The sequence below is a fragment of the Eurosta solidaginis genome, chromosome 2, assembly GCF_040869045.1.
Source record: "Eurosta solidaginis isolate ZX-2024a chromosome 2, ASM4086904v1, whole genome shotgun sequence".
Classification (NCBI taxonomy): domain Eukaryota; kingdom Metazoa; phylum Arthropoda; class Insecta; order Diptera; family Tephritidae; genus Eurosta; species Eurosta solidaginis.
The window spans coordinates 307516283-307538583 of NC_090320.1; the positions used below are offsets into that span (position 1 = coordinate 307516283).

The window sequence follows — 22301 nt, forward strand, 5'->3', positions numbered from 1 at the left end:
TGGTTTCATTGCTGCAATTATCAATCAATACTTTGCTTTAGTTTTTTTTTTTTTTTTGTATTTGGAAATTTTCTAGCTGAAATCTCGAATAACTCAATTGGAGAGATCGCTGGACGATGAACGAAAAAAATCAGAGGATTTACAATTTTCCCTTGATGAGGCCACTTACTGTGGTAATGATGTAAGAAAACTTTATTATTTTGAACTTTTAAATACCAAAAGTTCAAAGGCATTTTTAGGAATTGTTAAGTCTAGGAGTTATATTGGAATTATCTGTCCTAGGATTAATGAGAAAAAATTGGCACCCTGCAAGAAGAGCTGATTATGTTCGTCCTTAGAGAGTATTCAGCCAATATTAATTAGTAGAAAAAACATTTATAATTTTATTAAAGTTTTTCGAATACGCACCAAAACGACAATTTGATTCCTGGACAATTTTATCCAAATCCCGTCAAAACAATATCCGGACTTAAATTCCCACCAAATATTAACAAATACAAAAATTCTTAATTTGCATCCTTCTATTATTAAAGAAAGGTTTGTATGGACGTTGTTATTTTTGTATTTTGACCTGTCTGGATTGGGTTTTGTCGGAGTTACTGAAAATTGTCGGCGTTATGAAGTAAGCCCGTGCATATTATTTCCCAAATCAACCAGCATTTCTGCTAAAACTATCATTTCTAACTATCAAGACTAATACCCGAACCGACTAGCCGCCATTGTCTCAGTTAAAAAAATAACAATTCTTATTGAAAAACCTTGAGAAAAATACTGATCTAAAGTAATGGCATCTGACAAAAAATCTATAAATTAATTGGATGGAAATGCATACATATAAGGAACAGGTATGTATAAGAAAAGTACAATCACCAAGCAGTAGGAACAATGTTATCGCGGAAAATGTATCGAGCAGCCGGAAATATCCAAAAATTTAGTTTCTCAAAATTTTAATACCAATAAATAAATAAAACACTGCGCGGTTTACCTCCGAGAAGATTTAAGCCGAGCTTCTCTTCCAATTTGCAGCCTGATCCTTTTAATTTTCCCTACAAATTTGCGGGACGGAACTCACCTGTGTTATGCTGCCTCCGAAAAGCATCTGCAAGGCAGTTGAGTTTTCACTGAGAAGCTTTTCATGGCAGAAACACACTCCGAGTGCTTGCAAAATCACTTTCGAGGGGCGACCTCAATTAGAAAACTAGTTAAAAAAACGTTGTTTCTATATTTTTGATGTTACTTTGCCCGGGAGGTGAACCCAGAACCCTCGGTGTGGTAGGCGGAGCACGCTACCACCACACCATGGCGCCCGGCAATGTCAATACCAAAATCACAAAAAAACGAAGTAGGCATCATGCTTCTCAATATAGAAAGTTCTTGTGGGATTTTTATGTTTACCAAGTTATCCACAACATAGCCTAGGGTTCCTCAAAAGAAAACAAAGGTTAAACGCTCATCCGAGGGGTCGGCCCTCGGCAGTGGTTTGACAAAGACTCCGAGTGTACTATTAAAGCTTCTCAGTGGAGAATTTATCTGTCAATTTGTAGGAATAAGAAGGCGCACGACGCAAGACAAGCTCGGCCTAGATCTCTTCGGAGGTAAATAGCGCCAAATATTTTTTTATTTTATAAATTATTTGCTACTTTTATTTATTTTCGCTATTTTATGTTGACTATATTTTTAGAAACGTGTTTTTTCTTTTCTTTAATACAAAGAGTGTTTTTCTTTATTTTTATACCGAAAAATACAGCAGCGAGCACTAAAATGTCAGTGGCAATTTTTATCAAATTTCGTCATTTAAATTCTGTTTTTTTTATCTCAAGATTCGTACTGATTTACAACAATTTTTTTTCCGAAGGGTGTTTCAAACTTTTTTCCATTATTTCTTATATTGCAGAAAATCGGAAACACCCTTCTGAAAAAAATGTCGAAAGTCAGTGCGAATTTTTGAGAGACATTTATCTTGTGTCAGAAAACTCTAGATAAAAAGTTACAAAACTTCTTACTCACAATACTGCTAAATATTTAAATCTTCCGGAAATTCCAGGAATATTCTTAATTTATCCACCTGCTCTGTTTACCAAATGTTCGTCATTCTTACTTTTGTTTGTGTTTTTTTAGTTCTGAGAATGGCTTCATGTTTAAATTGAAATATCGACCTTGAACTCGATTAAAACAAGAAAGTTAGGATAAGGCTAATAACAGAAATTGGAACTTTTTAAAAACTTCTCTAATTTTGAATTTTTTTCCCAATTATATATACTATTTTTATGTTCACAACTGTACGTAAGCATTTAAAATAAAGTTTTAGCCTCACTGATTTAAAGCCGATCTCCCAAGTGTGATGTTTCTTATTATATTTTTCTTCAAACTGGGCGGACGTATAGTTTTACACCGACTCCAAGTGGCTACTGCCTTGAGTACCTCACATAAACTGAATGCGTCTGTCTATAAGTTTGCTCGACGACTAAACTAAAAACACCTATAAAAAAGTAGGATCTATGTATGTTATAAAATAACTCCGTCCTCTTGGCAAATAGTGGTGCCTTTCTCGGACCTATCGTACTTACTCTTTTAGATCTGAAAGCATTGGGGCAGCAGGGCACGAGCACAGAACGTGATCATTCGTTTCTTTATGCGACCCGCAATTCCTCTATCTGCTTATACTGACGAGGCGTTATTGTACGCTCATCACGAGTCTATAGTCAGCTCGTAGTATATTTTTTTTAATATCGTAAAGCCTGAACACAATCTTCGACACTTTTCACTCCCGATATATGTATGTTCCAAGCCTTTTCTGCTCAGTTGACCATGCGCAACTTTTGCCACCTATTTATCTCATCCAATCAACGGTACAAGCTGTTCTATGCAAGAGATTATTGCGTTAATAGACGTTTCGGTTGCCAAGGTAAAAAGTTAACGCGGCTGCCGTTTATGCTGACTTAGCATCTATCAGAGCGGACACATTTGATATCTGATAACTCATAAATAATATAGGAACCCCTAACGAAGCTATGTGGAACATTGTCAACGGCGTATGGTAACTTAGATAAGTGGTCTGAAGTGTCTATAGTAACATAAGAACATGATAAAATGTAGTTTCTTTAAACAAAGTAGCAGTTTTTGGAAAAAGGATCCGAAAAAACTAAAATACAAACAAGTAACCAACTGCTTTTTCGTTTTGTTTTAAAAAAAGAAAAAAAGAGGCTTTCAATCCTTGGATAGGTGTTAATGAAAAGGAAGCTAGAAATAGTTGAGCATGTAGAAAATGAGGACGTCATTCTTTCTTAAGTATCAAACACAGAAAACTCATGCAGATTATGATTCCGAGGTCTTTTATAGTACAACATTAAAGGAAAGATAGTTATAAGTAGTAGTACAAAACGAAAATAAACAGTTATGATTCCGAATGCTTCCCGGAGGCTCCATTTCATTTTATTTATTGATCAAAATTATTAGTACAATAAGATTTGAGGTCTTTTATAGTACAACATTAAAGGAAAGATAGTTATAAGTAGTAGTACAAAAAGAAAATAAACAGTTACATGATACTGGTATAAACAGATATATGTGACCCGGTCTATGAAAAGGTGGCTTATGACTCAAAAAAAGAAATTGCGAGAAACAGCTGTTTTTTTTTAGTCTAAAGCCACCTTTTCATAGACATTCTTATAGTTGCTCCTGCTTATACTATTTCTTATAGCATTGGGAATAGAATTCCAGGTACGTATAGCGTGTACGAAGAATAGTCTAGTCACGCAACAGGTTTAAATGTCGGTACTATAAGGTCGTTAGAACGAGCGGATCTTGTGAAAGAAAGCTTATTATAAAGATATAAGGGCGTCTTAGTGAGCATGAGTCGGAAAAGGAAAATGCAACTCCTGGCTTTGAAATAGTCGCGCGTATTGTGCTCTACCAATTTTTAAGCTCTATGGGTTAAGGGTTCCGATTTATGAATTGTTGACCATTTTGGAAGCTCTGTAAGTTAAATGGTGCGGTATATCTGTCTATAATAACACTGTATGGCATCAAAAAAGTACCTGGGAAGTGACACCGTTTTTCTAGTAGATCTTGAATATCAAAAAATTACTTCATACAAGATTTTCCCGGACACCTCCAAAGTCGTGATTTACGGGTAAAAAACTGAGAATCGGTTTATAACCAACAAAATTATTGGTACGTAAGGGTCCAAAGATACGAAAACCCGGTTTTTTACCCGTAACTCACGATTTTTGAGGTGTCCGGGGAAAATTGTGTATGCAGTCATTCTTATATCTTCAAGATCTACTAGAAAAACGGTGTCACTTCCCAGTTATTTTCACTTTTGGTTTTTTTTAACACTGTTTAATCTGCTTTTTATGAGTTCAAAATTATAAAAAGAATGCAGTCATCATAATTTACATGCTTAACTCACTTTGGCAACCACTCTTCAAGTTACAAACTGTTCTGCGTAATGCTCTTAGTGTGAAGTGATCATCAAAACTTCCTGTTCCTAACACGACCCTGGAGGGATGGGTCGATTGCTCGCGTAGCCCTGAGTGAATTAACGATCACTCTTTGAGAAATTAAAGGCAAAGTATGCATAACGCATCGACTAATTTTTTCTCGTGTAGACCAAAATTCGTATGATATATGTAAGAGTGTTATTAGACCAGAATGCCTTTGTGAAATTTTTGATATTATATATGTAATGGTGAATGTGAATGTAAGTGACTGCGACGCAAAGTATCACGCCGTCATACATAATCTAAATTTAAAGGCAATTAATCAGAAAAGCAAGTAAACATTACAGGGAAAAGGGCGTTTTCTGTCAAAAACGTCTGCCCGCTTCAATAGGTGGTATTCTCATCACAATGAATGTACAGGTATTATTACCAGAGTTGGGGGTAGTTCATTAACGCAGCAGCTTGCACTAACAATTGAGTGGTGAGTGATAAAATAGCAGCATCACCCAGTAATATTAGTAGTATGTAGAGCTGAAAAATATTTCACTAAAATTTTTAAGTAGTGAAAATATGTATTTTCCGCATCACGTTAAATACCTCTCCGCCAAATACATAGGAAAAAGCGGTAGATGCTTCAGATCTCGTATGTGTGTTCTATATGTGCATTTGTAATTTTTATACAAAAAGTAGATTCTTGTCTAGGACAATTCTGTTTTGAAAAGGAAAGATGGTTATAAATAATATATCAACATCTTAAATAGTTTTTGAAGGCGATGCAAAGATTTTCAAAAGATTCGAGCGGCATTAGTAGGCGTTGTCAAGCGCTTTTTTTCCAAGACAGTTAAATACAGTTTTTAAGTCAACCTTACGAAGTTGATCAGATACAATTTTAGCTTGTAGCTTTATAAAAGACGGAAGTATCCCGTTGAATGTTAAATTATGTATCACAGAATTATATTTCATTTTGAAATAATATCTATTTTTTACAGGAGTAATAGTCGCGCCCAGAAGAAGTAGTGTGTTGAATTTCAATTTCTTTCTTTAAATGAATGCTATTGCAAAAAAAAATGGCTGACGGATAGACCGATGAATAGATGAGCAATCCAGTCGATAGTGGCTACCGAAAAATTCGGATTTATTTTTTCGACAAGCTATACCCCCCTTCCTCTCCCAAAATGCCTCTCTGGATCCGCCCACGGCTGCACCGAAAGGTTACTGAAGAGCTTTGGAGTTGAGCAGCCCTCAAAATAGATCGATATAACCTGCTATGACAGTGATCTACAAAATTGTCTTTCTTCTATTTTAATGAAAAAATGTTTTCAATTAAGAAAAACGTAGGAAACAACAATAATGAATTAAAATTATTGTTATGGCTGGGAGCTGGTATTCGGCCCCATTATCTTCAACATATCGAGAGAGAGATAATATGATAATATCAGAACTCGAAACAAGATTTGAGTGTACTTATTGTGTTTTGTCATGAAAATTGTCCCATTTTGAAAACTTCAACATTAACAAAGTAAAGAATTTATGCCTTTGAACTTTGGGTATACCAAATGTATGTATATTTTGAAAATGTTTCAATCACGTATCTCGATCATTGGTCTGATTTTATTACCTCTATAAGCCATAATCACTCGTAGAGGGAATTTTTATCTTCAAAGCTTGAAGTGTCGTTTATCTGTGGTACTAAATTCCGTAAAACGTAAGCAACATTTAATGATTAAGTTTTAATTAATATTTAGCCATAAATAAAGCCCACACGTCGGACGTATAATTTCGTTTTCACTTTTCAAAAATATCAATAACAAATCTCACTTCGACGCAAAATGGCCAAAGATCGATATACATGATTGGCTTTAAAGATTCATGCCACAATTCAAAAAAAAATTCCATTTTTAGGCAAACAATCATGTTTATAAGGAAAAGATTCAAGATCTAGAGAAGAAGATATCCCAATTAACGATAGGTAAGTTTTAGTAATACAAAATACAGAAAATGTACCGTTTACATTTCGTAAATATGTAACAATCACCGCTGCGGAATTGATTCAAAGGCATATGCATCCTCTATTTTGGTCTTTTTAAGTATTCTTTAAATGTCAACATAATCTTGGCAGTTAGTTATGTTGGTGTGTTATAAAATCTAAAAAGCCAACATTTTAAGTTGATTCAGTTTACAATAAAATCAATAAAACGTACGGATATCTGATTAATAATTATTATAATTTATGCCTGGTTTTTCAGTGCGAGTTTAAACTGCAGTTAAAGTTTTACTAGAGTTTAACCTTGCCACTTTGTTCGATGATAACATAAAATTTTCCTGCTCATCTCAGATTAAGCCGCCGTAGTGGCAGGGTTAAACTATATTCAACTTTAACTGTAGCTTAAACTCGCACTGAAAACCCCGGCCGTAGTGTATTATGTTTTTGTAAACTAACTAAAAAATGTGATCACATAACCAAATAACCTGCTGACCAGTCCATGTAAATACCCCAAAAGAAAATCTTGAAACTGAATTGCTCAATATGACAATGACAGTTACAAATTACATTTTTCAAAAACCATTCAAAATAATTATTTTTGTACAAAACTCAGATTGAGGCTTCCTCCACCAGAACCTCCCAACTGAGTGCAGATCTCCCCATTCCTCTGCCTAGGATAGGCTGGAGCGTCTTCATTCAGTCCCATAATACGAATGGCATATAGAGATCGTAAAATTGTTTTCGAGCATCAAATATTGGATCCTCATAGTATGTTAGTGGAACCTGTTATAGTCTGCAACCACGCGGAGCTCTTGCTTATTCTATATCCAATATCTGAAAAGCTTCCTTCCGAGTAAATACCTTTACTAGGAATATGTCCACATATTTTTAGTTTCTTTAACTAGACCATACCGGAACTGATGTATCTATATGCAGTGTTGTAAAGGTATACACGTTCTGTGTATACCTTTGACCTTATCAACTCACATCCCTAAATAAAACTAAATACTTATTTTATAGAAAACACATCTGCCTCCGCACCATCCACAGACGATATCAAAGCTGCTGTAACTACGGCAACAGAGACGGCTACTGCCAAAATTACAGAACTTACTTTACAATTACAAAAACAGAGAACCGAATATGAAACGCGCCTTGCTTCCGTTGAAGAGGAACAAAAACGATTACAAGAAAATATCGAATATCTACGAACTGAAAACGAGTCACTTCAAAAAGAGTTGGTCGAGAAGGATGAAAATCTGGAAAAATTCACGTTGTCAGCGTGTGGAATCCAAAATTTGCAGCATGAAATAGATTTGATCAAAGAAGAGACCGAAAAGGAACGAAAGCAATTAGAAGTGGACTTCCTTCTAAAACTTGAAGAGAAGGATACACTTTTAAACGCGTTACGGGCTGAACTTACGGACCAAAAAAATATCGTAGCGACTTTAGAGGGGGAACGTTCTAATATCGAGGATGAATGCGATATTTTGCGATCGGAATGTAAAACCCGAGATGTTCAAGTGCAAGATATTAACGGACAGTTGGCAAAGCTTACGGCCGAGCTCAGCATGCAAAAAGCAGAGAATGCGACACTTGAAGAATTGCTGAAGGCCCAACAGACGGGCACGGTGCAAGGTAAAACGCAGCTGGAGCAGAAGTTGCTGGAAATAGAGAAGTTAAAAGATGAAATAACTGATCTGAAGAGTACAAAAAAACTAGCCGAAGATCAGCTTAAAACTTCAATCGAAGAAGTGAAGAAACTAACTGAGTTGCAAAAAAACTTAGAGAATAAGATTAAAGCCGCCACAAGCGCAGAGGAGGATAAAGTAAAAGCGATGTCGCAAATGGGTATGATTATGGAGGAATTGAAAAAGCAAATCACCGAAAATACAGTCGAAAAGGAAAATCTCAGGGTTGAATTGAAAAAGGCACAAGAATCTCACAGTGTGGCCCTTGCCAAAGAAGCCGAGCTTCGCAATTTGCTACAAGAGCAAGAACGGACGTACAACGAAACCCTTACTGAAATAAATAAGGTCAATACAAATTTGGAAGAAAGTTTAAAGCATGAACAACAAAAAACGCAGATAAGTTTGAAAGAGAAAGCGAAAGAGGCTGAGGCTCTCAATGCCGAAGTCATCCAGCTGCGGCGAAGAGTTAAATCTTTGGAGTGCGACTCGTCAGCGAGTGTGCAACAACTAAGCGCTAGAATTAGTCAACTAGAATCGCAAGCAAAAACACTGCATGATGATGTTGAAATAAAGAAAAATAAACTGAAAATGCAAACAGAGGGTTTTGCACAGCAAGAACGGATTTTGGCCGAAAAAACTGAGGCCTTATTGTCAACTTCGAACGCGCTGGAAGTAACCAGCAATCTGACAAATAAATTAAAGCTAGAACTCGAAACAGCTTTTGCCAAATGTGCCGTACTGGAGGCCACTAATAAGACACAAGCCGAACATTGCGCACAGCAACAACTCGAAATTGGAGATCTAAGCCGCAAGTTAGAAAGTCTAAATACAAAATGCGATAATCTGAATTCGCAGAATGAAGTTCTAGAACATGACTTACGATCGACACGCTCAACAATTACTACGCTGCAGACCGAAGTTCGTAGACTTAACGAAGACCTAGCACTACGTCAAAAGAATTTGCTTGAAATACAAACGACCAACAACGACGAACGTTTGAAATTGGAAGGTCAGCTGGAAGAGCTCTCACAGAAATTGGATGTTGCATCAAGAGATTTAGAGGAGCAAAAGGCAAATACTGAACGTGCACGCAATGAAGTGACGAAAAAGAATGTTGAATTGGCTGGGCTCGATCAGAAGGCAATCAAACTTGAATTGGCACTTAGCGATAAGGAACGCCAATATGAGAACTTACAGGCCAAGTACGAATCGTTAGTCGCTCAAAATAAAACGCTGGAAGGGGATTTAATAACGCTCCGTACCACATCAACCGACTCGAACGCTGAGCTTTCGAAGATAACGCAACAAGTCGCTGTGAAACAAAAAGCCTACGATGAACTTTTAGATAAAACAAATATAGAACGTAGTACCCTCGAAAACCAGCTGCAAGCTAGTCAACAGCGTATCGATGCTTTGTGCAACCAAGTAGAAACGCTCACCCAAGAATTGAAAAGCGCTACTGAGGAGAGCTTTAAGCGCGTTGAAATACTCAAGCAGGAGCAAGAAAAATCCGGAAAACAGGAATTAGAACTGAGCGACTTGGCACGCAAGCTTGAAGCGCTCGCTGCAAAATGTGTCGGTTTAGAAAACGAGAATGCGAATCTGCAGAAAGATTTGATTAAGTTGCGGAGCTCATCAACAGCTTCGAGTGCAGTGGTGACGCAGCTCAACGAGGACCTCACACAGAAACAGAAGTTACTGCAGGACTTTACGGATAAAGCAGACGCCGAACGCCTTCAACTAGCCAATCAGTTGCAGGATGTACAACAGCGGCTTGAAGCTAGTCTTCTGGATGCAGAACATCTGCGCGGTGAGTTACAGGTGACAAACGAAGCTAAAATTGTGCAGTCTAAAGAATTTGAAAGCCTGAGGCTTGAAATATACGCCCAATCCTCGAGTCAGCTTAACGACCTTAAAGAAAGGGAAGCAGCCGAACGTAAAAAGTTGGTCGAAGACTTCGAGGCACAGCTTAGAGGGGCAGAGCAAACGAAGGGTAAATTAGATGATGCGATTTCTAGTTTACAACAACAAATACAACTTTTACAAGATGAATTACTGAAATCCCAACTAGACTTCAAATCCAAAGAGGAGGAACTAAGCAAGCAAATAACAAACCTTAACAACGAAAGCGAAAAGCTGCGTGAAACATTACAAGAGACACAGTCGTCAGGCTCCAGCTCTCTCAACAATATGAAAGCCGAAAAGGAAGATCTGCAAAAGAGAATCGACAGTCTGCTTTCAGCACTGCGCACAAAGGAAGATGAGTTGTTGATAAACCGTGGCGAGACGGAACAACTGAAATTGGCACATTCGAATACACTACAAGGACAAAGGGCAAAACTACAAGAACAAATAAAAACTTTGCAGAATGCATTAGACCTCGCACAAAATGAAGTCGAATATAGAACCAAATTAGCAAATGAAGACAAAGTCAAAATAGAAGAACTGAGAAATATGATCGAAACCGTCCAAGCAGTGAATGCGCAGATTTCCACGACCAATGCAGAAATGTCGGAGGCCTTGCATGCACTGGAACAGGAAAAATGTGATACCGCAAATATTTTCGAACTTTTCGAAATGGAAGCCGATCAAAATATCCAAAAACTAGGTGAGAAACTCGTCGATATGAAACAACAATTAGCCCAAGCACAAGCTCAATTACAACAACAATTGATGAATTTAAATGAAAAAGAAATTGCCTTGGAAACAGTGAGCGCAAAATTCGAAGCATCCCAAACGGCCTTAGCAACGGTACAGTCCACGTTGATGGATAATACAACAAAACTAAATGAATTGAATACTGCAAACGCTGAACTAAAAAAATTGGTTGAAGAAAAAGAAAACGCATTACAACAACAAGCAGAACTACAAAGTCAACTTGCCGAATATAAAAATGTGATCGATGAAATGGACGAAACGACCACTGCGAAGGCTGAAGAGCTACAACATTTGAGGGAACGCATCAAACTTTTCGATCAAGAGAACTTAGAAAATGTGGAAGCCCTAAATAAATTGCAGGGGGAGAACGCCAGTCTACAACGTAAATTAGAAGTTTTAGGTTTAGAAAAAACTCGCGAAATCGTTGCACTACAAAGTCAAATCAACCATCTTCAAGTTGTCAATAAACTGAAGCACAACTCCAATGCCGGTGGTACAAATGAGCCAAAGGAGGTGAGTCGCCGATGAGTTTCCATAGTCTTCATGCGATTGTTACAAATTTTGAAATTTTTCTTTTTAGGGCGACGAATCCGAAGATAATATAGCACAAATCAATTTCCTCAATTCCATAATTGCCGATATGCAGAAGAAGAATGACACATTAAAGGCCAAAATTGAAGCGCTCGAAACTCTGCCGACCGATTACACGCAGTAAGTAATCCATTATGATGCGATCATAGATAAGAAGAAATTGCTTGATTTGGGTTAAGAGGGGATTAACCAATCATCACCTCGGAGGCATGTAGGATTTGGAGTCTGGTCTAGTTTGGATTAGCAATAGTTTCACTGGGAAGGCCTAGAAGGTTTAATGTGGTCATATTAAATCTTTCCCACTATGGTCCTTGGGCGGCCACCGTGGTGTGATAGTATCGTGCTCCACCTACCACACCGTATGCCCTGGGTTCACACCCCGGGCAAAGCAACATCAAAATTTTAGAAATAAGGTTTTTCAATTAGAAGAAAATTTTTCTGGCAAGCGCTCCGGGTGTATTTCTGCCATGAAAAGCTCTCAGTGAAAACTCATCTGCCTTGCAGATGCCGTTCGGAGTCGGCATAAAACATGGAGGTCCCGTCCGGCCAATTTGTAGGGAAAAGCAAGAGGAGCACGACGCAAATTGGAAGAGAAGCTCGGCCTTAGATCTCTTCGGATGTTATCACCGCCTTACATTTTTTTTATTTTTACTATGGTCCTTACCTTAATGGTGCTTTTTAGCGGAATGTACCCGGTCTATATCCAACAAAATAACATCAACATCGATAACACTCCCAACAACCTTCGGGAAGTGTCTTTATCGTTAGTACAACAACCTCAACACAGAGTTGAGGTTACAGAACACTCCAATGGCGTGTCTCTCTACACGCCCTCCTTCCGATTGTGGCACCTCCCCATTCCGCTGGGAGGGTTCTGTTGTTGTTATTGTTGTTGTAGCAATGCTTCGCCCCATCCAATAGGTGCGACCGATCACAAATTGTCATCAATATCCTCTAACGGGAGTCCAAGGAAACTTGCAGTTTCAACAGGGGTGGACCATAATGAGAGGGGTGTTGGAGGCGTTGGTTCCATATTACAATTAAAACGATGGTTGGTATCATGTGGGGACACATTGCAAGCGGGGCATACATTTTGTATGTCGGGGTTGATTCTGGATAGATAAGAGTTTAACCTGTTACAGTATCCAGATCGAAGTTGAGCTAGAGTGACTCGCGTTTCCCTGGGGAGTATGCGTTCATCTTCCGCTAGTTTTGGGTACTGTACTTTGAGTACTGGATTTACCGGGCATAAAGGTCCGACGCCTGTTTGTGGAGTTTGCTGAAGACCTGCTTGTGTTTTTTGGCTTCATACGGCTGAGTTTTCAGGTGCCGTATTTCCTCATAATGCTAACGGAGATGACTCCTTAAGCCCCGGGCGGTGTTGGCTCATCAATCAGATGTCGGTTGGGATGTCCAGGTTTCTGCGTATTCAACAGGAACTGTTTGGTTAGCATCTCATTTCTCTCATTGATGGGGAGTATTCTCGCCTCATTATGTAGGTGGTGTTCTGGGGTCATAAGAAGACAGCTCGTGGCGATTCTGAGAGCAGTATTTTACAGGTCTGTAGCTTCTTCCAGTGAGTAGTTTTTAAGCTTGGCGACCATATAGGGGCCACGTAGCAAGCAATCGGCTGGCCAATTGCTTTGTAAGTAATAATGAGCGTTTCCTTATATTTTCCACCAAGTACTGCCAGCAAGGGATTTGAGGATTTTTTACGGCTCTGGATTTTCGGTACAATTGCGGCTGCATGCTCGCCATAATGTAGATCCTGATCAAACGTCACATTCAAGATTTTGGGGTGTAGGACAGTCGGTAGCGTAGTGCCATCGACGTGGATGTTCAAAATGGTCGACATTTGGGACGTCCATGTTGTAAATAAGGTCGCGGAGGTTTTAGTCGGTGATAATACCAGGTTTGGCGAGGCGAAAAGGGAGGGTTCTGTTGCACAAGTCTGTAAAATATTTCCGAAGCAATCAGGGCTTTTCCGATGGCCCCAGGCAAGATGCATAGAACAGCACCCGGACAACATTTTTTGTACCTGAGAGGTCATTTATTTTAATCTAGATCTAATAAAGATTTGTTTAATTATTAAAGTGCCCTAGCTATGCATTTTGCAGCCAATCTATGCACATGCTTACATACCATACATTATTAAGTCTATATTAATCTACGTTCAACAATCCTTATTGCCGCTTTTGTTTAATATTTATAGGCCTAAAGCGTTCGACCTCATCGCAAAAAGAAAACCAGCCCCACGGATGTTTTGTGATATTTGCGATGAATTTGACCGGCACGAAACCGAAGACTGCCCATTACAAGCTTCCGATGACCGCGACTATTCGCCTGCGCCACCATTAACTGATCCTCTGACTAAGAAGGAAAGAAAACTACCAGAGCCACGCAAATATTGTGAAACATGTGAAGGTATATTTTATCAAATAAGAAAAAAAAATGGATTGTTGCAGTTACATCTTTATTTTCTTTCAGTTTTCGATCACGAAACAGGTGAATGTGATGATGATGAGTGGTAATAAAGCCGGATATTGCAAAACTCGATTCAGAATACGCTTTCAACCTCATGATATTGAATTTTAATTTTTAAACTGTTGCCAAGTATTTCCTTTCCTTTACAATTATAAAAACAAAAACATCATTTTGCGTTTGTGATAATCAACGAAAAAACGAAAACTTTGTTATTAATCTTTAATAAGCAGGTATTTATATTGTTATGTTTTTTGCTATGCTTTCATATCTTTATCGGAGTAATTTTGATGATATAATTCTGTTACAATTTTTGTTAATAAACTCTTTGCTACCATTTGATAATCATTTACAAAGAAATGCACAAATTAGTGCATTCAATGCTAAACTTATATTAAATACTAGAAGGTAATTTTTATCAAAGAATTTGTTTGTTATGCTATATATTTATATGTATGCTCGAAAACGCTATTGTTTCTTTTATTGTTTAGGTAAAATACAAAATATTGTTAATTAACAATTTTGTTATGGTTTATTTCCTAAATAAACAATTAAATTAGATAGCGAACAAATTTAGAATGTAAAATAGAATTTATTTATTGAAAATTTAATAAAGCTAATTTAATAAATTGAAACTGAGTGTATTTATGTCACCATTTTGTTTGAAATCCTATGATGCAGCTACTCACACAGCTTTTGAGTACTTAATGTAAAATAGTGCATAGAACTCCGGCCATTTCAAGTCATGCTTTTTTGAGTATGAGAAGCTGAGATATACATACATGTCTCTGAATAACCACTTAACACATTATTTTACGAAAATATCTGCACAATTTTGGTTGTTGCTGAAATATTCTGTTTATTATGCTCTAAAACATGGCCAGAGTTAAACTTCTATCGAAAGTATAATCATACGACTCCAGGTAAGGCCCCAGTAGATGTTGTTGTTGTGTTAACAGCAGATGAAATAGAGTTTATGTATCGTCCTATATAATTTCAAGGCCGTCCTAATTGATCCGGGGTTTTTATACTAGGAATTCCGAATTTTTTTTTTGAATTTTTGTTCCTTTTCCGGAGCAGAAGGTAATACTAATTATAAGGAGTATAGAAAGGTGGTGCTCGAAAAAGGACAGATGTAATCTTCTAAATAAAAAACATTGATTGTTTAGAAATACTTTTTATTATAGTAATCGCAAAATATATTAACACTTTATTAAACTAATGCTGCCATTTAATCACCGCCTTCCTTTTTCTCCTTAATTGCTTCCTAAACAAGATCAAATTTAAATTAAATTGTTAATAAACTATCGCATTCATACCTTGAACCGTTCTTCGAACAGAGAAAGTTCTGCCAGCAAATCAGTGATGGCATTCATAAAAGCTTCATGCGGCGAGTAGTCTGACGTGGTCTGAATGCGTATGACAAATTTGTGTTCCAATGGATGAGGAACTTTGTATCCAGCAAAAAGTACATTTGGATCCTTTAAAAGCTGACTAAGGAAGAAAGATTTTCTTTATTACATGTAGTGATAAGAAAAGCTCATATTACTTACTTTCTTATCATATTCCCCAAAGTGTGATCCTCCTTATTCACTGTAAAAATGGCTGCATTTGTAACTTTTGTGTCGAGCTCTTTAATAATTCTGGTGGATCAGAAAAAGAAACTTTAGCACATTAGGTAAATTAAAAGTGATAATTTACAACAGGCGTCAACTGCTAATACACGACCCAAAACATTGATACACTCTATCAAAAGATATTTACACGTCCAAAAGTCGCGAATCCGAAAACGGATATATTTTTGCGTCTGCTGCCGTAGAGAATTTATTTTTAATGTGTTACTTATGCAGATATAATTTTTATCACCAAACTGGGTTATTTTTTAAGCGCAACCGTAAATGCCGAAAGGTGTTGTAGTCCCTCCCTCCGTTTTATCTTTAAATAAACCAAACAATATTTTGCCATCGGATTATTGATACTGAGATCGTGTATTTAGCAATCGAATCCTGTGCTAAATTAACATAGCTCTTACTTCTTTTCCCCCTCATACAAAAGAAAGGATTCAAATGTTGGCGGAGCATTCATTTTTATAAAATACCAATTTTAAAAAGCTTTTGTATGTGAATCAACACCTTTTTGGAAAATGGTGCAGAATATTTGACAATATCGTTTTGACAGTTCTGTTAGAGATGGTTTGAGCATAAATTTTTATCAATTCACTCATAGCGGAACCATGAATACACTTATCGATATAAAAAGTCTACTGCCAGAACTTTTGAAAAACGTAGAGCATTATGGCCACGTCAGATGAAGTTATGGTAAAGTCTAGAACAGGGAGTCGATTCCCTAACCAAAGGTGCACACGACGCTACGCGGCATAGACACGTACAAGATATTTCATATAGCTACAATTTCTGTACGCCTCAAGATCTGAACACGAAGCTACTTTCGAGCGTCGATACAAAAAGCAAACAATTATTTAAAAAAATAAAAAATTAACTTTCTTCAGCTATATCCGTCCCCGAAACCAAAAAAATAGGTATTAAACGTTGTTTGCATCCCCGTGCCTTTGTAAATTATGAAAGGCAATTTTAGACCACCACGGACTAGAGAAAAGGGTGATTTCTAGTTTCCAACACTTTTTAGCCTTTTAAACGCTTCAACAAATTCTAACCAAGCTGTTGTGGTGTTTAATACACTTTTTCGCTTTGGTAATATACCTTTCACGCACTTTTATTAACTAAACTAACATTTTTTAACTAATTACACAAATTTGCATACAAAAAAATGTAAACAAACATCTTGTTCTTCCTTTTTTTCAAGCGTACGTACGCTCAGCGACCAACATTGCTTAGCGACCAAGTATGCTTAGCTACACCAAAGAGGATAGATATCTATCCTCTTTGATATTTGTCCATTTCTCAGTTTTCAAGTTATTTTTGCAAGTGTATTAGCAGTTCTAGGCATTTGCCATTTGCCTAAAATCTGGCAGCGCCTTCAATGAGTGGTAGTCGATGAAAAATTTATTTTTACCCGCGCTAATTTTTTGTAGCTGTCATTTATATATATTTTTTGGTCCAGTTTTGCGTTGTAAATTAAGCTTTGAATATAAAAGGAAATTGTATTTAAAATGAATCCCGAGGCGACAGAAAATTCTTTGGAGGAGTCAAGTGTCACAATGGTCGATATTTTGCAAGAGGAACGTGAATTGGAAGAGGAGTATAATGCCGTTTTAGGAGCATCTGATGAAGATTGTTGCACATACTCGAAAGGAGCCATTAAACGTCAAGCTCTATACTCTTGCCTTACTTGCTGTCCGGAAGCTCGTAAGAACTTGGAGAAATGTGCTGGCGTCTGCTTGGCATGTTCTTATCGTTGCCATGAGAATCATGAACTAGTTGAGCTGTACACTAAACGGAATTTCCGTTGCGATTGTCCAACAGAACGTTTTGTTCGGCTACATCATTGTCTACTTAACCCAGGAGTAGTGACACTACAAGCTCCAAACTCTGAAAATCTATATAATCAAAACTTTCAAGGTTTATACTGCAAATGCAAGCGTCCCTACCCAGATCCAGAGCGGACATCTGAAGAAGTGATGCTACAATGCACCGTTTGTGAGGATTGGTTCCATTTGCATCACTTGGATGTGTCAGCATCGGCAGCAAAAATAGCTGAGACAGATGCGTGCTGTGAAATGATTTGCGGCGATTGCATGCAAAAGCATGCCTTCTTGCAAAACTACACAGGATTGACATTAAACGCTCTTGACGAAGCTGACGAATCCTTGGCAAATATAACGGTAACAGGCGATACATCACTGCGCGAGGATCATGACAAGTTGCATTCTGATTTAGATAAGAGCATATCAGATATAATGAATATGGGTGAAAACGAAGGCGAAATGGCTAACGAAAAGGTTGAATCTTCAGATGAAAATGCTGCCATAGTTGAAGACACCAATGATTCTGGTCCAAAAGCCAAAAGACAAAAATATGATAATGAACAGAAATCTGTAACAGAAAATATCGAGGACATCCCTAAAAGTGTAAAATCAGCAAATGGCTGTCGACGTCCTAAAGGCGAAGGAGATTATCAAAAAGGTAATACATATATATCAATAACACGGTTGGTGTTTTAGATTTTATGTACTTTGATTGCGTTTTTAATAATCAGAATTCAAGTTCAGCGAACATTTTTTATTGGACATGAAATTGGCCAGTTTTTTAGTCGAATATGATTACTTATAACATAAAAAGTAAATCATAGTTTTTCCTGCCGTCACCAAAATATAGAAAGCCATGTTTGCGCGAATTTAATTTGTGAAAGAAAGTCATACCAAGCCAAAGGCAGGATTTAATTAGTACTAAACGGTCGTTTCGCATTAAATTGATTGAGAACGCTTGACGTGATGGTATCACATCAGCTACACAATCGAGAAAGTCAATAGCATAATTATAATCACTGCGCTTAAGTAAGTTGTGTTTGAAATCGCAGCGCGGCAGACGAAGTATTTGATAGTAGGATAAGTTCTCAATCTGCATGTCATTTAGTCCGCGGAACATTTGATTTGGTACAACACGTCCATCTGTTAGCTTATAAAGTGCACCACGCGGACATATAGCACATTCCTCTGTTATGATAAATACCACGGCGGCGAGACGGTCTTCTTCCTTAAGTTTAACTTTCTCTGGTAATTTTGCTGGTATTACTTGATTCGGTTCAATATCAAATGTGGGATCCTAAGCAAAATTACGCAAATTATAAGATCATTTGTCATTTGATACAATAATATAAATGCTATATGTGTCATGGCACGAACTACTAAATTACCAGCCCTACTGTTGTTATTAAAACTGGATCGCCAATAAAAGGCTCACGGCATACAATAGTTGCTTGAAATATTTTTGGACTATGAACAAATGGTAACATCATCCATTGATATCCATCGAGTGTATAGAAATATTTACGATCTCTTAAGCAATCTTGTGTATAGCCAAATGCAATGTAGTAATCTCTGGTGATTCCATTTATGCGACCCCAAAAATACATGCCTGAGAAACGATTCTCATTCTGCAGAACAATCAGCGAATTTTCAATTAAAACCTTTTGTTCTGGTGTTAATTTTTGACCGCAATACATAAGACATTCCAGGCCATCTTTAAAATTTTCAATATTCATTTTTTGTTTATTTTATTTTTTGTAAATAAGGGATGCTGATGGAAAAAAAAACTTATCCGATTTGATTGACTAAGCGATGTTACCCAGAAAATCGTTTTCATAAAATTTTCAGGCAGTGGTTATTACATTGAACGCTGTGGCATAGTGGTAGTCTGCTTGGCCTACATACATATATTTGTTATCAACGTACGGTTCCATTATAATCAACTTTCTAATTTTCATCATCGGCAATGGTTTATTTCACCTTACGGCACAACGCTTCGCCAAATAAAGTCTTGGTGTTTAGGAGCGAAACCGAATGTGCCTCCTAGTTCGGGTCATACCAATCTATGGAGGGTTGTTGTTGTTGTGTTAACAGCGCTTCGCCCATTAAATAGGTGCGACCACTCACCCACCATTTTTATCAAATCCCTGTGGTTGTTGTTGTAGCGATAAAGACACTCTCCGAAGGTTTTGAATTAATTTCGTAATTTGTTTACAGGAGCCACATTTTGGAGCAATGACTGGCGAGAAGCATTATGCCAATGCTGTGACTGTATGACTCTTTACAAAACCCAAAAAGTCGAATATTTGGTAGACAAAGAAGACTCAGCAAAGTTGTACGAAGAACGCGGTAAGAGACGTGGCGCAACTAATTCCACATATGAGCAAGGCATACGCGCCCTGGCTTCCATGGATCGTGTCCAACAAATAGATGCTATAACGGAGTATAATCGCATGAAAGATAAATTAAAAGAATATTTACAAACGTTTGCTGCATCTAAAAAAGTTGTCACCGAAGCTGATATAAATCGTTTCTTTGAGGAGATGCGCAATGATAAGAATGCTGATGTTGGTCAACCATATTTTTGTCGTTAATTGAGGGCCGTCAAATGCTTTATTGAAATCACATATATACATAGATAATAATAACATATGCATGCCAAAACATACTTACATATACATATAAATGAAGTCATGCAAATCGAATATTTTCAGTTTTTCTTTACAATGAAATGCTTCCTGTCTCACGTTCCTAATTATCCATTAAAACATTAAACAGGTAACATACTTATCGTTAGCTTAATTCACCACAAGGCCCTAACCAACAAATTGAAAATTTTACAGGAGAAGCAAAAAGCATTTTTTTTTTTTACTTTCAATACATGCAGAAATGGCTTTCTAAAATTGTCATAGCTCCGTTCTTGTTGGGTCTAACGTTATAAAGTTTTTACTGGGGGTGTATTTGGATAAACGCAGTTTAGAGAAATCTGTTGGTTAGGGCCTTTGTGAATTGAGCTAACGTTATGTTTATCTAGAGATATTTATTTGAAATTTAATTATATGTATTTCCGCTTTGTGAAGGTTAATAGAAATTAAAATGGTAAAATAAATTCGCGATCAAAAAATATTTAACGTACTATTCGTTATCAACTGAAGCTTTACTCCAGTTATCCTTAAGTTGTGATTTCAAGATCCATCAAGAGTCATTTCAAATTTCACTGAAAATTTAGTTAGAAATTGGTTGGTGAATGTGTACATATCTATTTTGATTTTCGGTAGTATGTTTTATCGTAGAGAAACTGAGTGCTATAAAAAGGCTCTAATGGGTACTGCCTTTATTCGATTCAAACGATTAAGACGAATATGTTGGAAGTGACCATATGGCCACGGGAGAAATGGGTGTTGTCTGATTGGAAAAAATAACGGCGAACAGAAATATACTATTTTCATCCAAATATTTATTTATTTAATTATTTTTCTAGCACAACAATTTGGTAAATTATTTTACAGTGCGAGTCAGAAATTGTAAATAGTTAAATTTAAAATGAGTTAATATGACGATAGAATTATCAATACGTATACAAATATGATTATTAGATTAAGCAAGTAGGAATCAGCGCCCTGGGCGCTGATGGATTGCCTGCGGAGATATTCAAGTACGGTGGCGAGGAGTTGGTAAGGCGCATGCAGCAGCTTCTTAGCAAAATATGGCCGGAAGAGTGCATGCCCGACGGTTGGAATCTAAGTGTTCTTTGCCCAGTCCACAAGGAGGGGGATACTGCAAAATGCACCAACTATCGTGGAATCAGCCTTCTCAATATCGCATATAAGGTCCTTTCAAGTGTATTGTGCGAAAGATTGAAGCCCACCGTGAACCGGCTGATTGGACCTTATCAGTGCGGCTTCAGACCTGGTAAATCTACCATCGACCAGATTTTCACAATGCGCCAAATCTTGGAAAAAACCCGTGAAAAAAGAATCGACACACATCTTCTCTTCGTCGACTTTAAAGCCGCCTTCGACAGCACGAAAAGGAGCTGCCTATATGCCGCTATGTCTGAATTTGGTTTCCCCGCAAAACTTATACGGCTGTGCAAAATGACGTTGAGCAACACCATCAGCTCAGTCAGAATTGGGAATGACCTCTCCGAGCCGTTCGAAACTAAACTAGGTTTCAGAGAGGGTGACCCCCCTTTCGTGCGATTTCTTTAATTTGATGCTGGAAAAAACTACTAGCTGCAGATCTTAACCGCACTGGAACAATATACTATAAAAGCGTGCAATTACTGGCATATGCTGATGACATTGATATCATCGGCCTAAACATCCGCGCTGTTAGCTCTGCTTACTCCAAACTGGAAAAACAAGCGGTAAAGATGGGTTTGATGGTGAATGAGGAACGCATACTCCCCAGGGAAACGCGTGTCACTCTTGCTCAACTTCGTTCTGGATACTGTAACAGGTTAAACTCTTACCTATACAGAATCAACCCCGACATACAAAATGTATGCCCCGCCTCTAACATATGCGCCTTGGCAACCACGCTACTGTTGGCAGCCATAATTTCGAAATAGTAAAAGACTTCGTTTATTTGGGAACCAGCATCAACACTAGCAACAACATCAGCGCTGAAATCCAGCGAAGAATCAATCTTGCCAATAAATGCTACTTGGCGGCCACCGTGGTGTGATGGTAGCGTGCTCCGCCTACCATAACGTATGCCCTGGGTTCGCACCCCGGGCAAAGCAATATCAAAATTTTAGAAATAATGTTTTTCAATTAGAAGAAAATTTTTCTAAGCGGGGTCGCCCCTCGGCAGTGTTTGGCAAGCGCTCGGGGTGTATTTCTGCCATGAAAAGCTCTCAGTGAAAATTCATCTGCCTTGCAGATGCCGTTCGGAGTCGGCATAAAACATGGAGGTCCCGTCCGGCCAATTTGTAGGGAAAATCAAGAGGAGCACGACGCAAATTGGAAGAGAAGCTCGGCCTTAGATCTCTTCGGAGGTTATCG

General features: G+C 37.6%; 4 protein-coding genes across 17 annotated transcripts in view; 2 read left to right on the top strand and 2 right to left on the bottom strand.

Annotated features, from left to right (window-relative positions):
- Window positions 1-14482, top strand: part of CLIP-190 (Cytoplasmic linker protein 190) — a 107714-nt gene extending 93232 nt beyond the window's left edge. For all 14 annotated transcript variants that reach the window (XM_067768978.1, XM_067768980.1, XM_067768979.1 and 11 more), the window contains 6 exons: window positions 77-181; window positions 6345-6411; window positions 7447-11288; window positions 11356-11486; window positions 13579-13790; window positions 13854-14482. In XM_067768978.1, coding sequence (XP_067625079.1) covers window positions 77-181; window positions 6345-6411; window positions 7447-11288; window positions 11356-11486; window positions 13579-13790; window positions 13854-13897 — 4401 coding nt within the window. In that variant the 3' untranslated portion in view covers window positions 13898-14482. The remainder of the gene's footprint in view (window positions 1-76; window positions 182-6344; window positions 6412-7446; window positions 11289-11355; window positions 11487-13578; window positions 13791-13853) is intronic.
- Window positions 14483-15008: 526 nt separating this feature from the next.
- Window positions 15009-16037, bottom strand: Polr2J (DNA-directed RNA polymerase II subunit RPB11). The gene is made up of 4 exons (XM_067768992.1): window positions 15880-16037; window positions 15401-15490; window positions 15167-15341; window positions 15009-15114 (listed from the first exon to the last, which is right to left on the bottom strand). Exons 1-4 carry the CDS (start codon window positions 15930-15932, stop codon window positions 15079-15081), a joined length of 354 nt encoding a protein of 117 aa, XP_067625093.1. The 5' UTR covers window positions 15933-16037; the 3' UTR covers window positions 15009-15078.
- An 838-nt stretch (window positions 16038-16875) lies between these two features.
- LOC137242929 (putative E3 ubiquitin-protein ligase UBR7) lies at window positions 16876-20418 on the top strand. Its single transcript, XM_067770185.1, has 2 exons — window positions 16876-17950; window positions 19510-20418. Exons 1-2 carry the CDS (start codon window positions 16978-16980, stop codon window positions 19884-19886), a joined length of 1350 nt encoding a protein of 449 aa, XP_067626286.1. The 5' UTR covers window positions 16876-16977; the 3' UTR covers window positions 19887-20418.
- Window positions 18012-19155, bottom strand: Rsph9 (Radial spoke head protein 9). Its single transcript, XM_067770186.1, has 2 exons — window positions 18681-19155; window positions 18012-18589 (listed from the first exon to the last, which is right to left on the bottom strand). Exons 1-2 carry the CDS (start codon window positions 19026-19028, stop codon window positions 18092-18094), a joined length of 846 nt encoding a protein of 281 aa, XP_067626287.1. The 5' UTR covers window positions 19029-19155; the 3' UTR covers window positions 18012-18091.
- Window positions 20419-22301: the final 1883 nt, after the last annotated feature.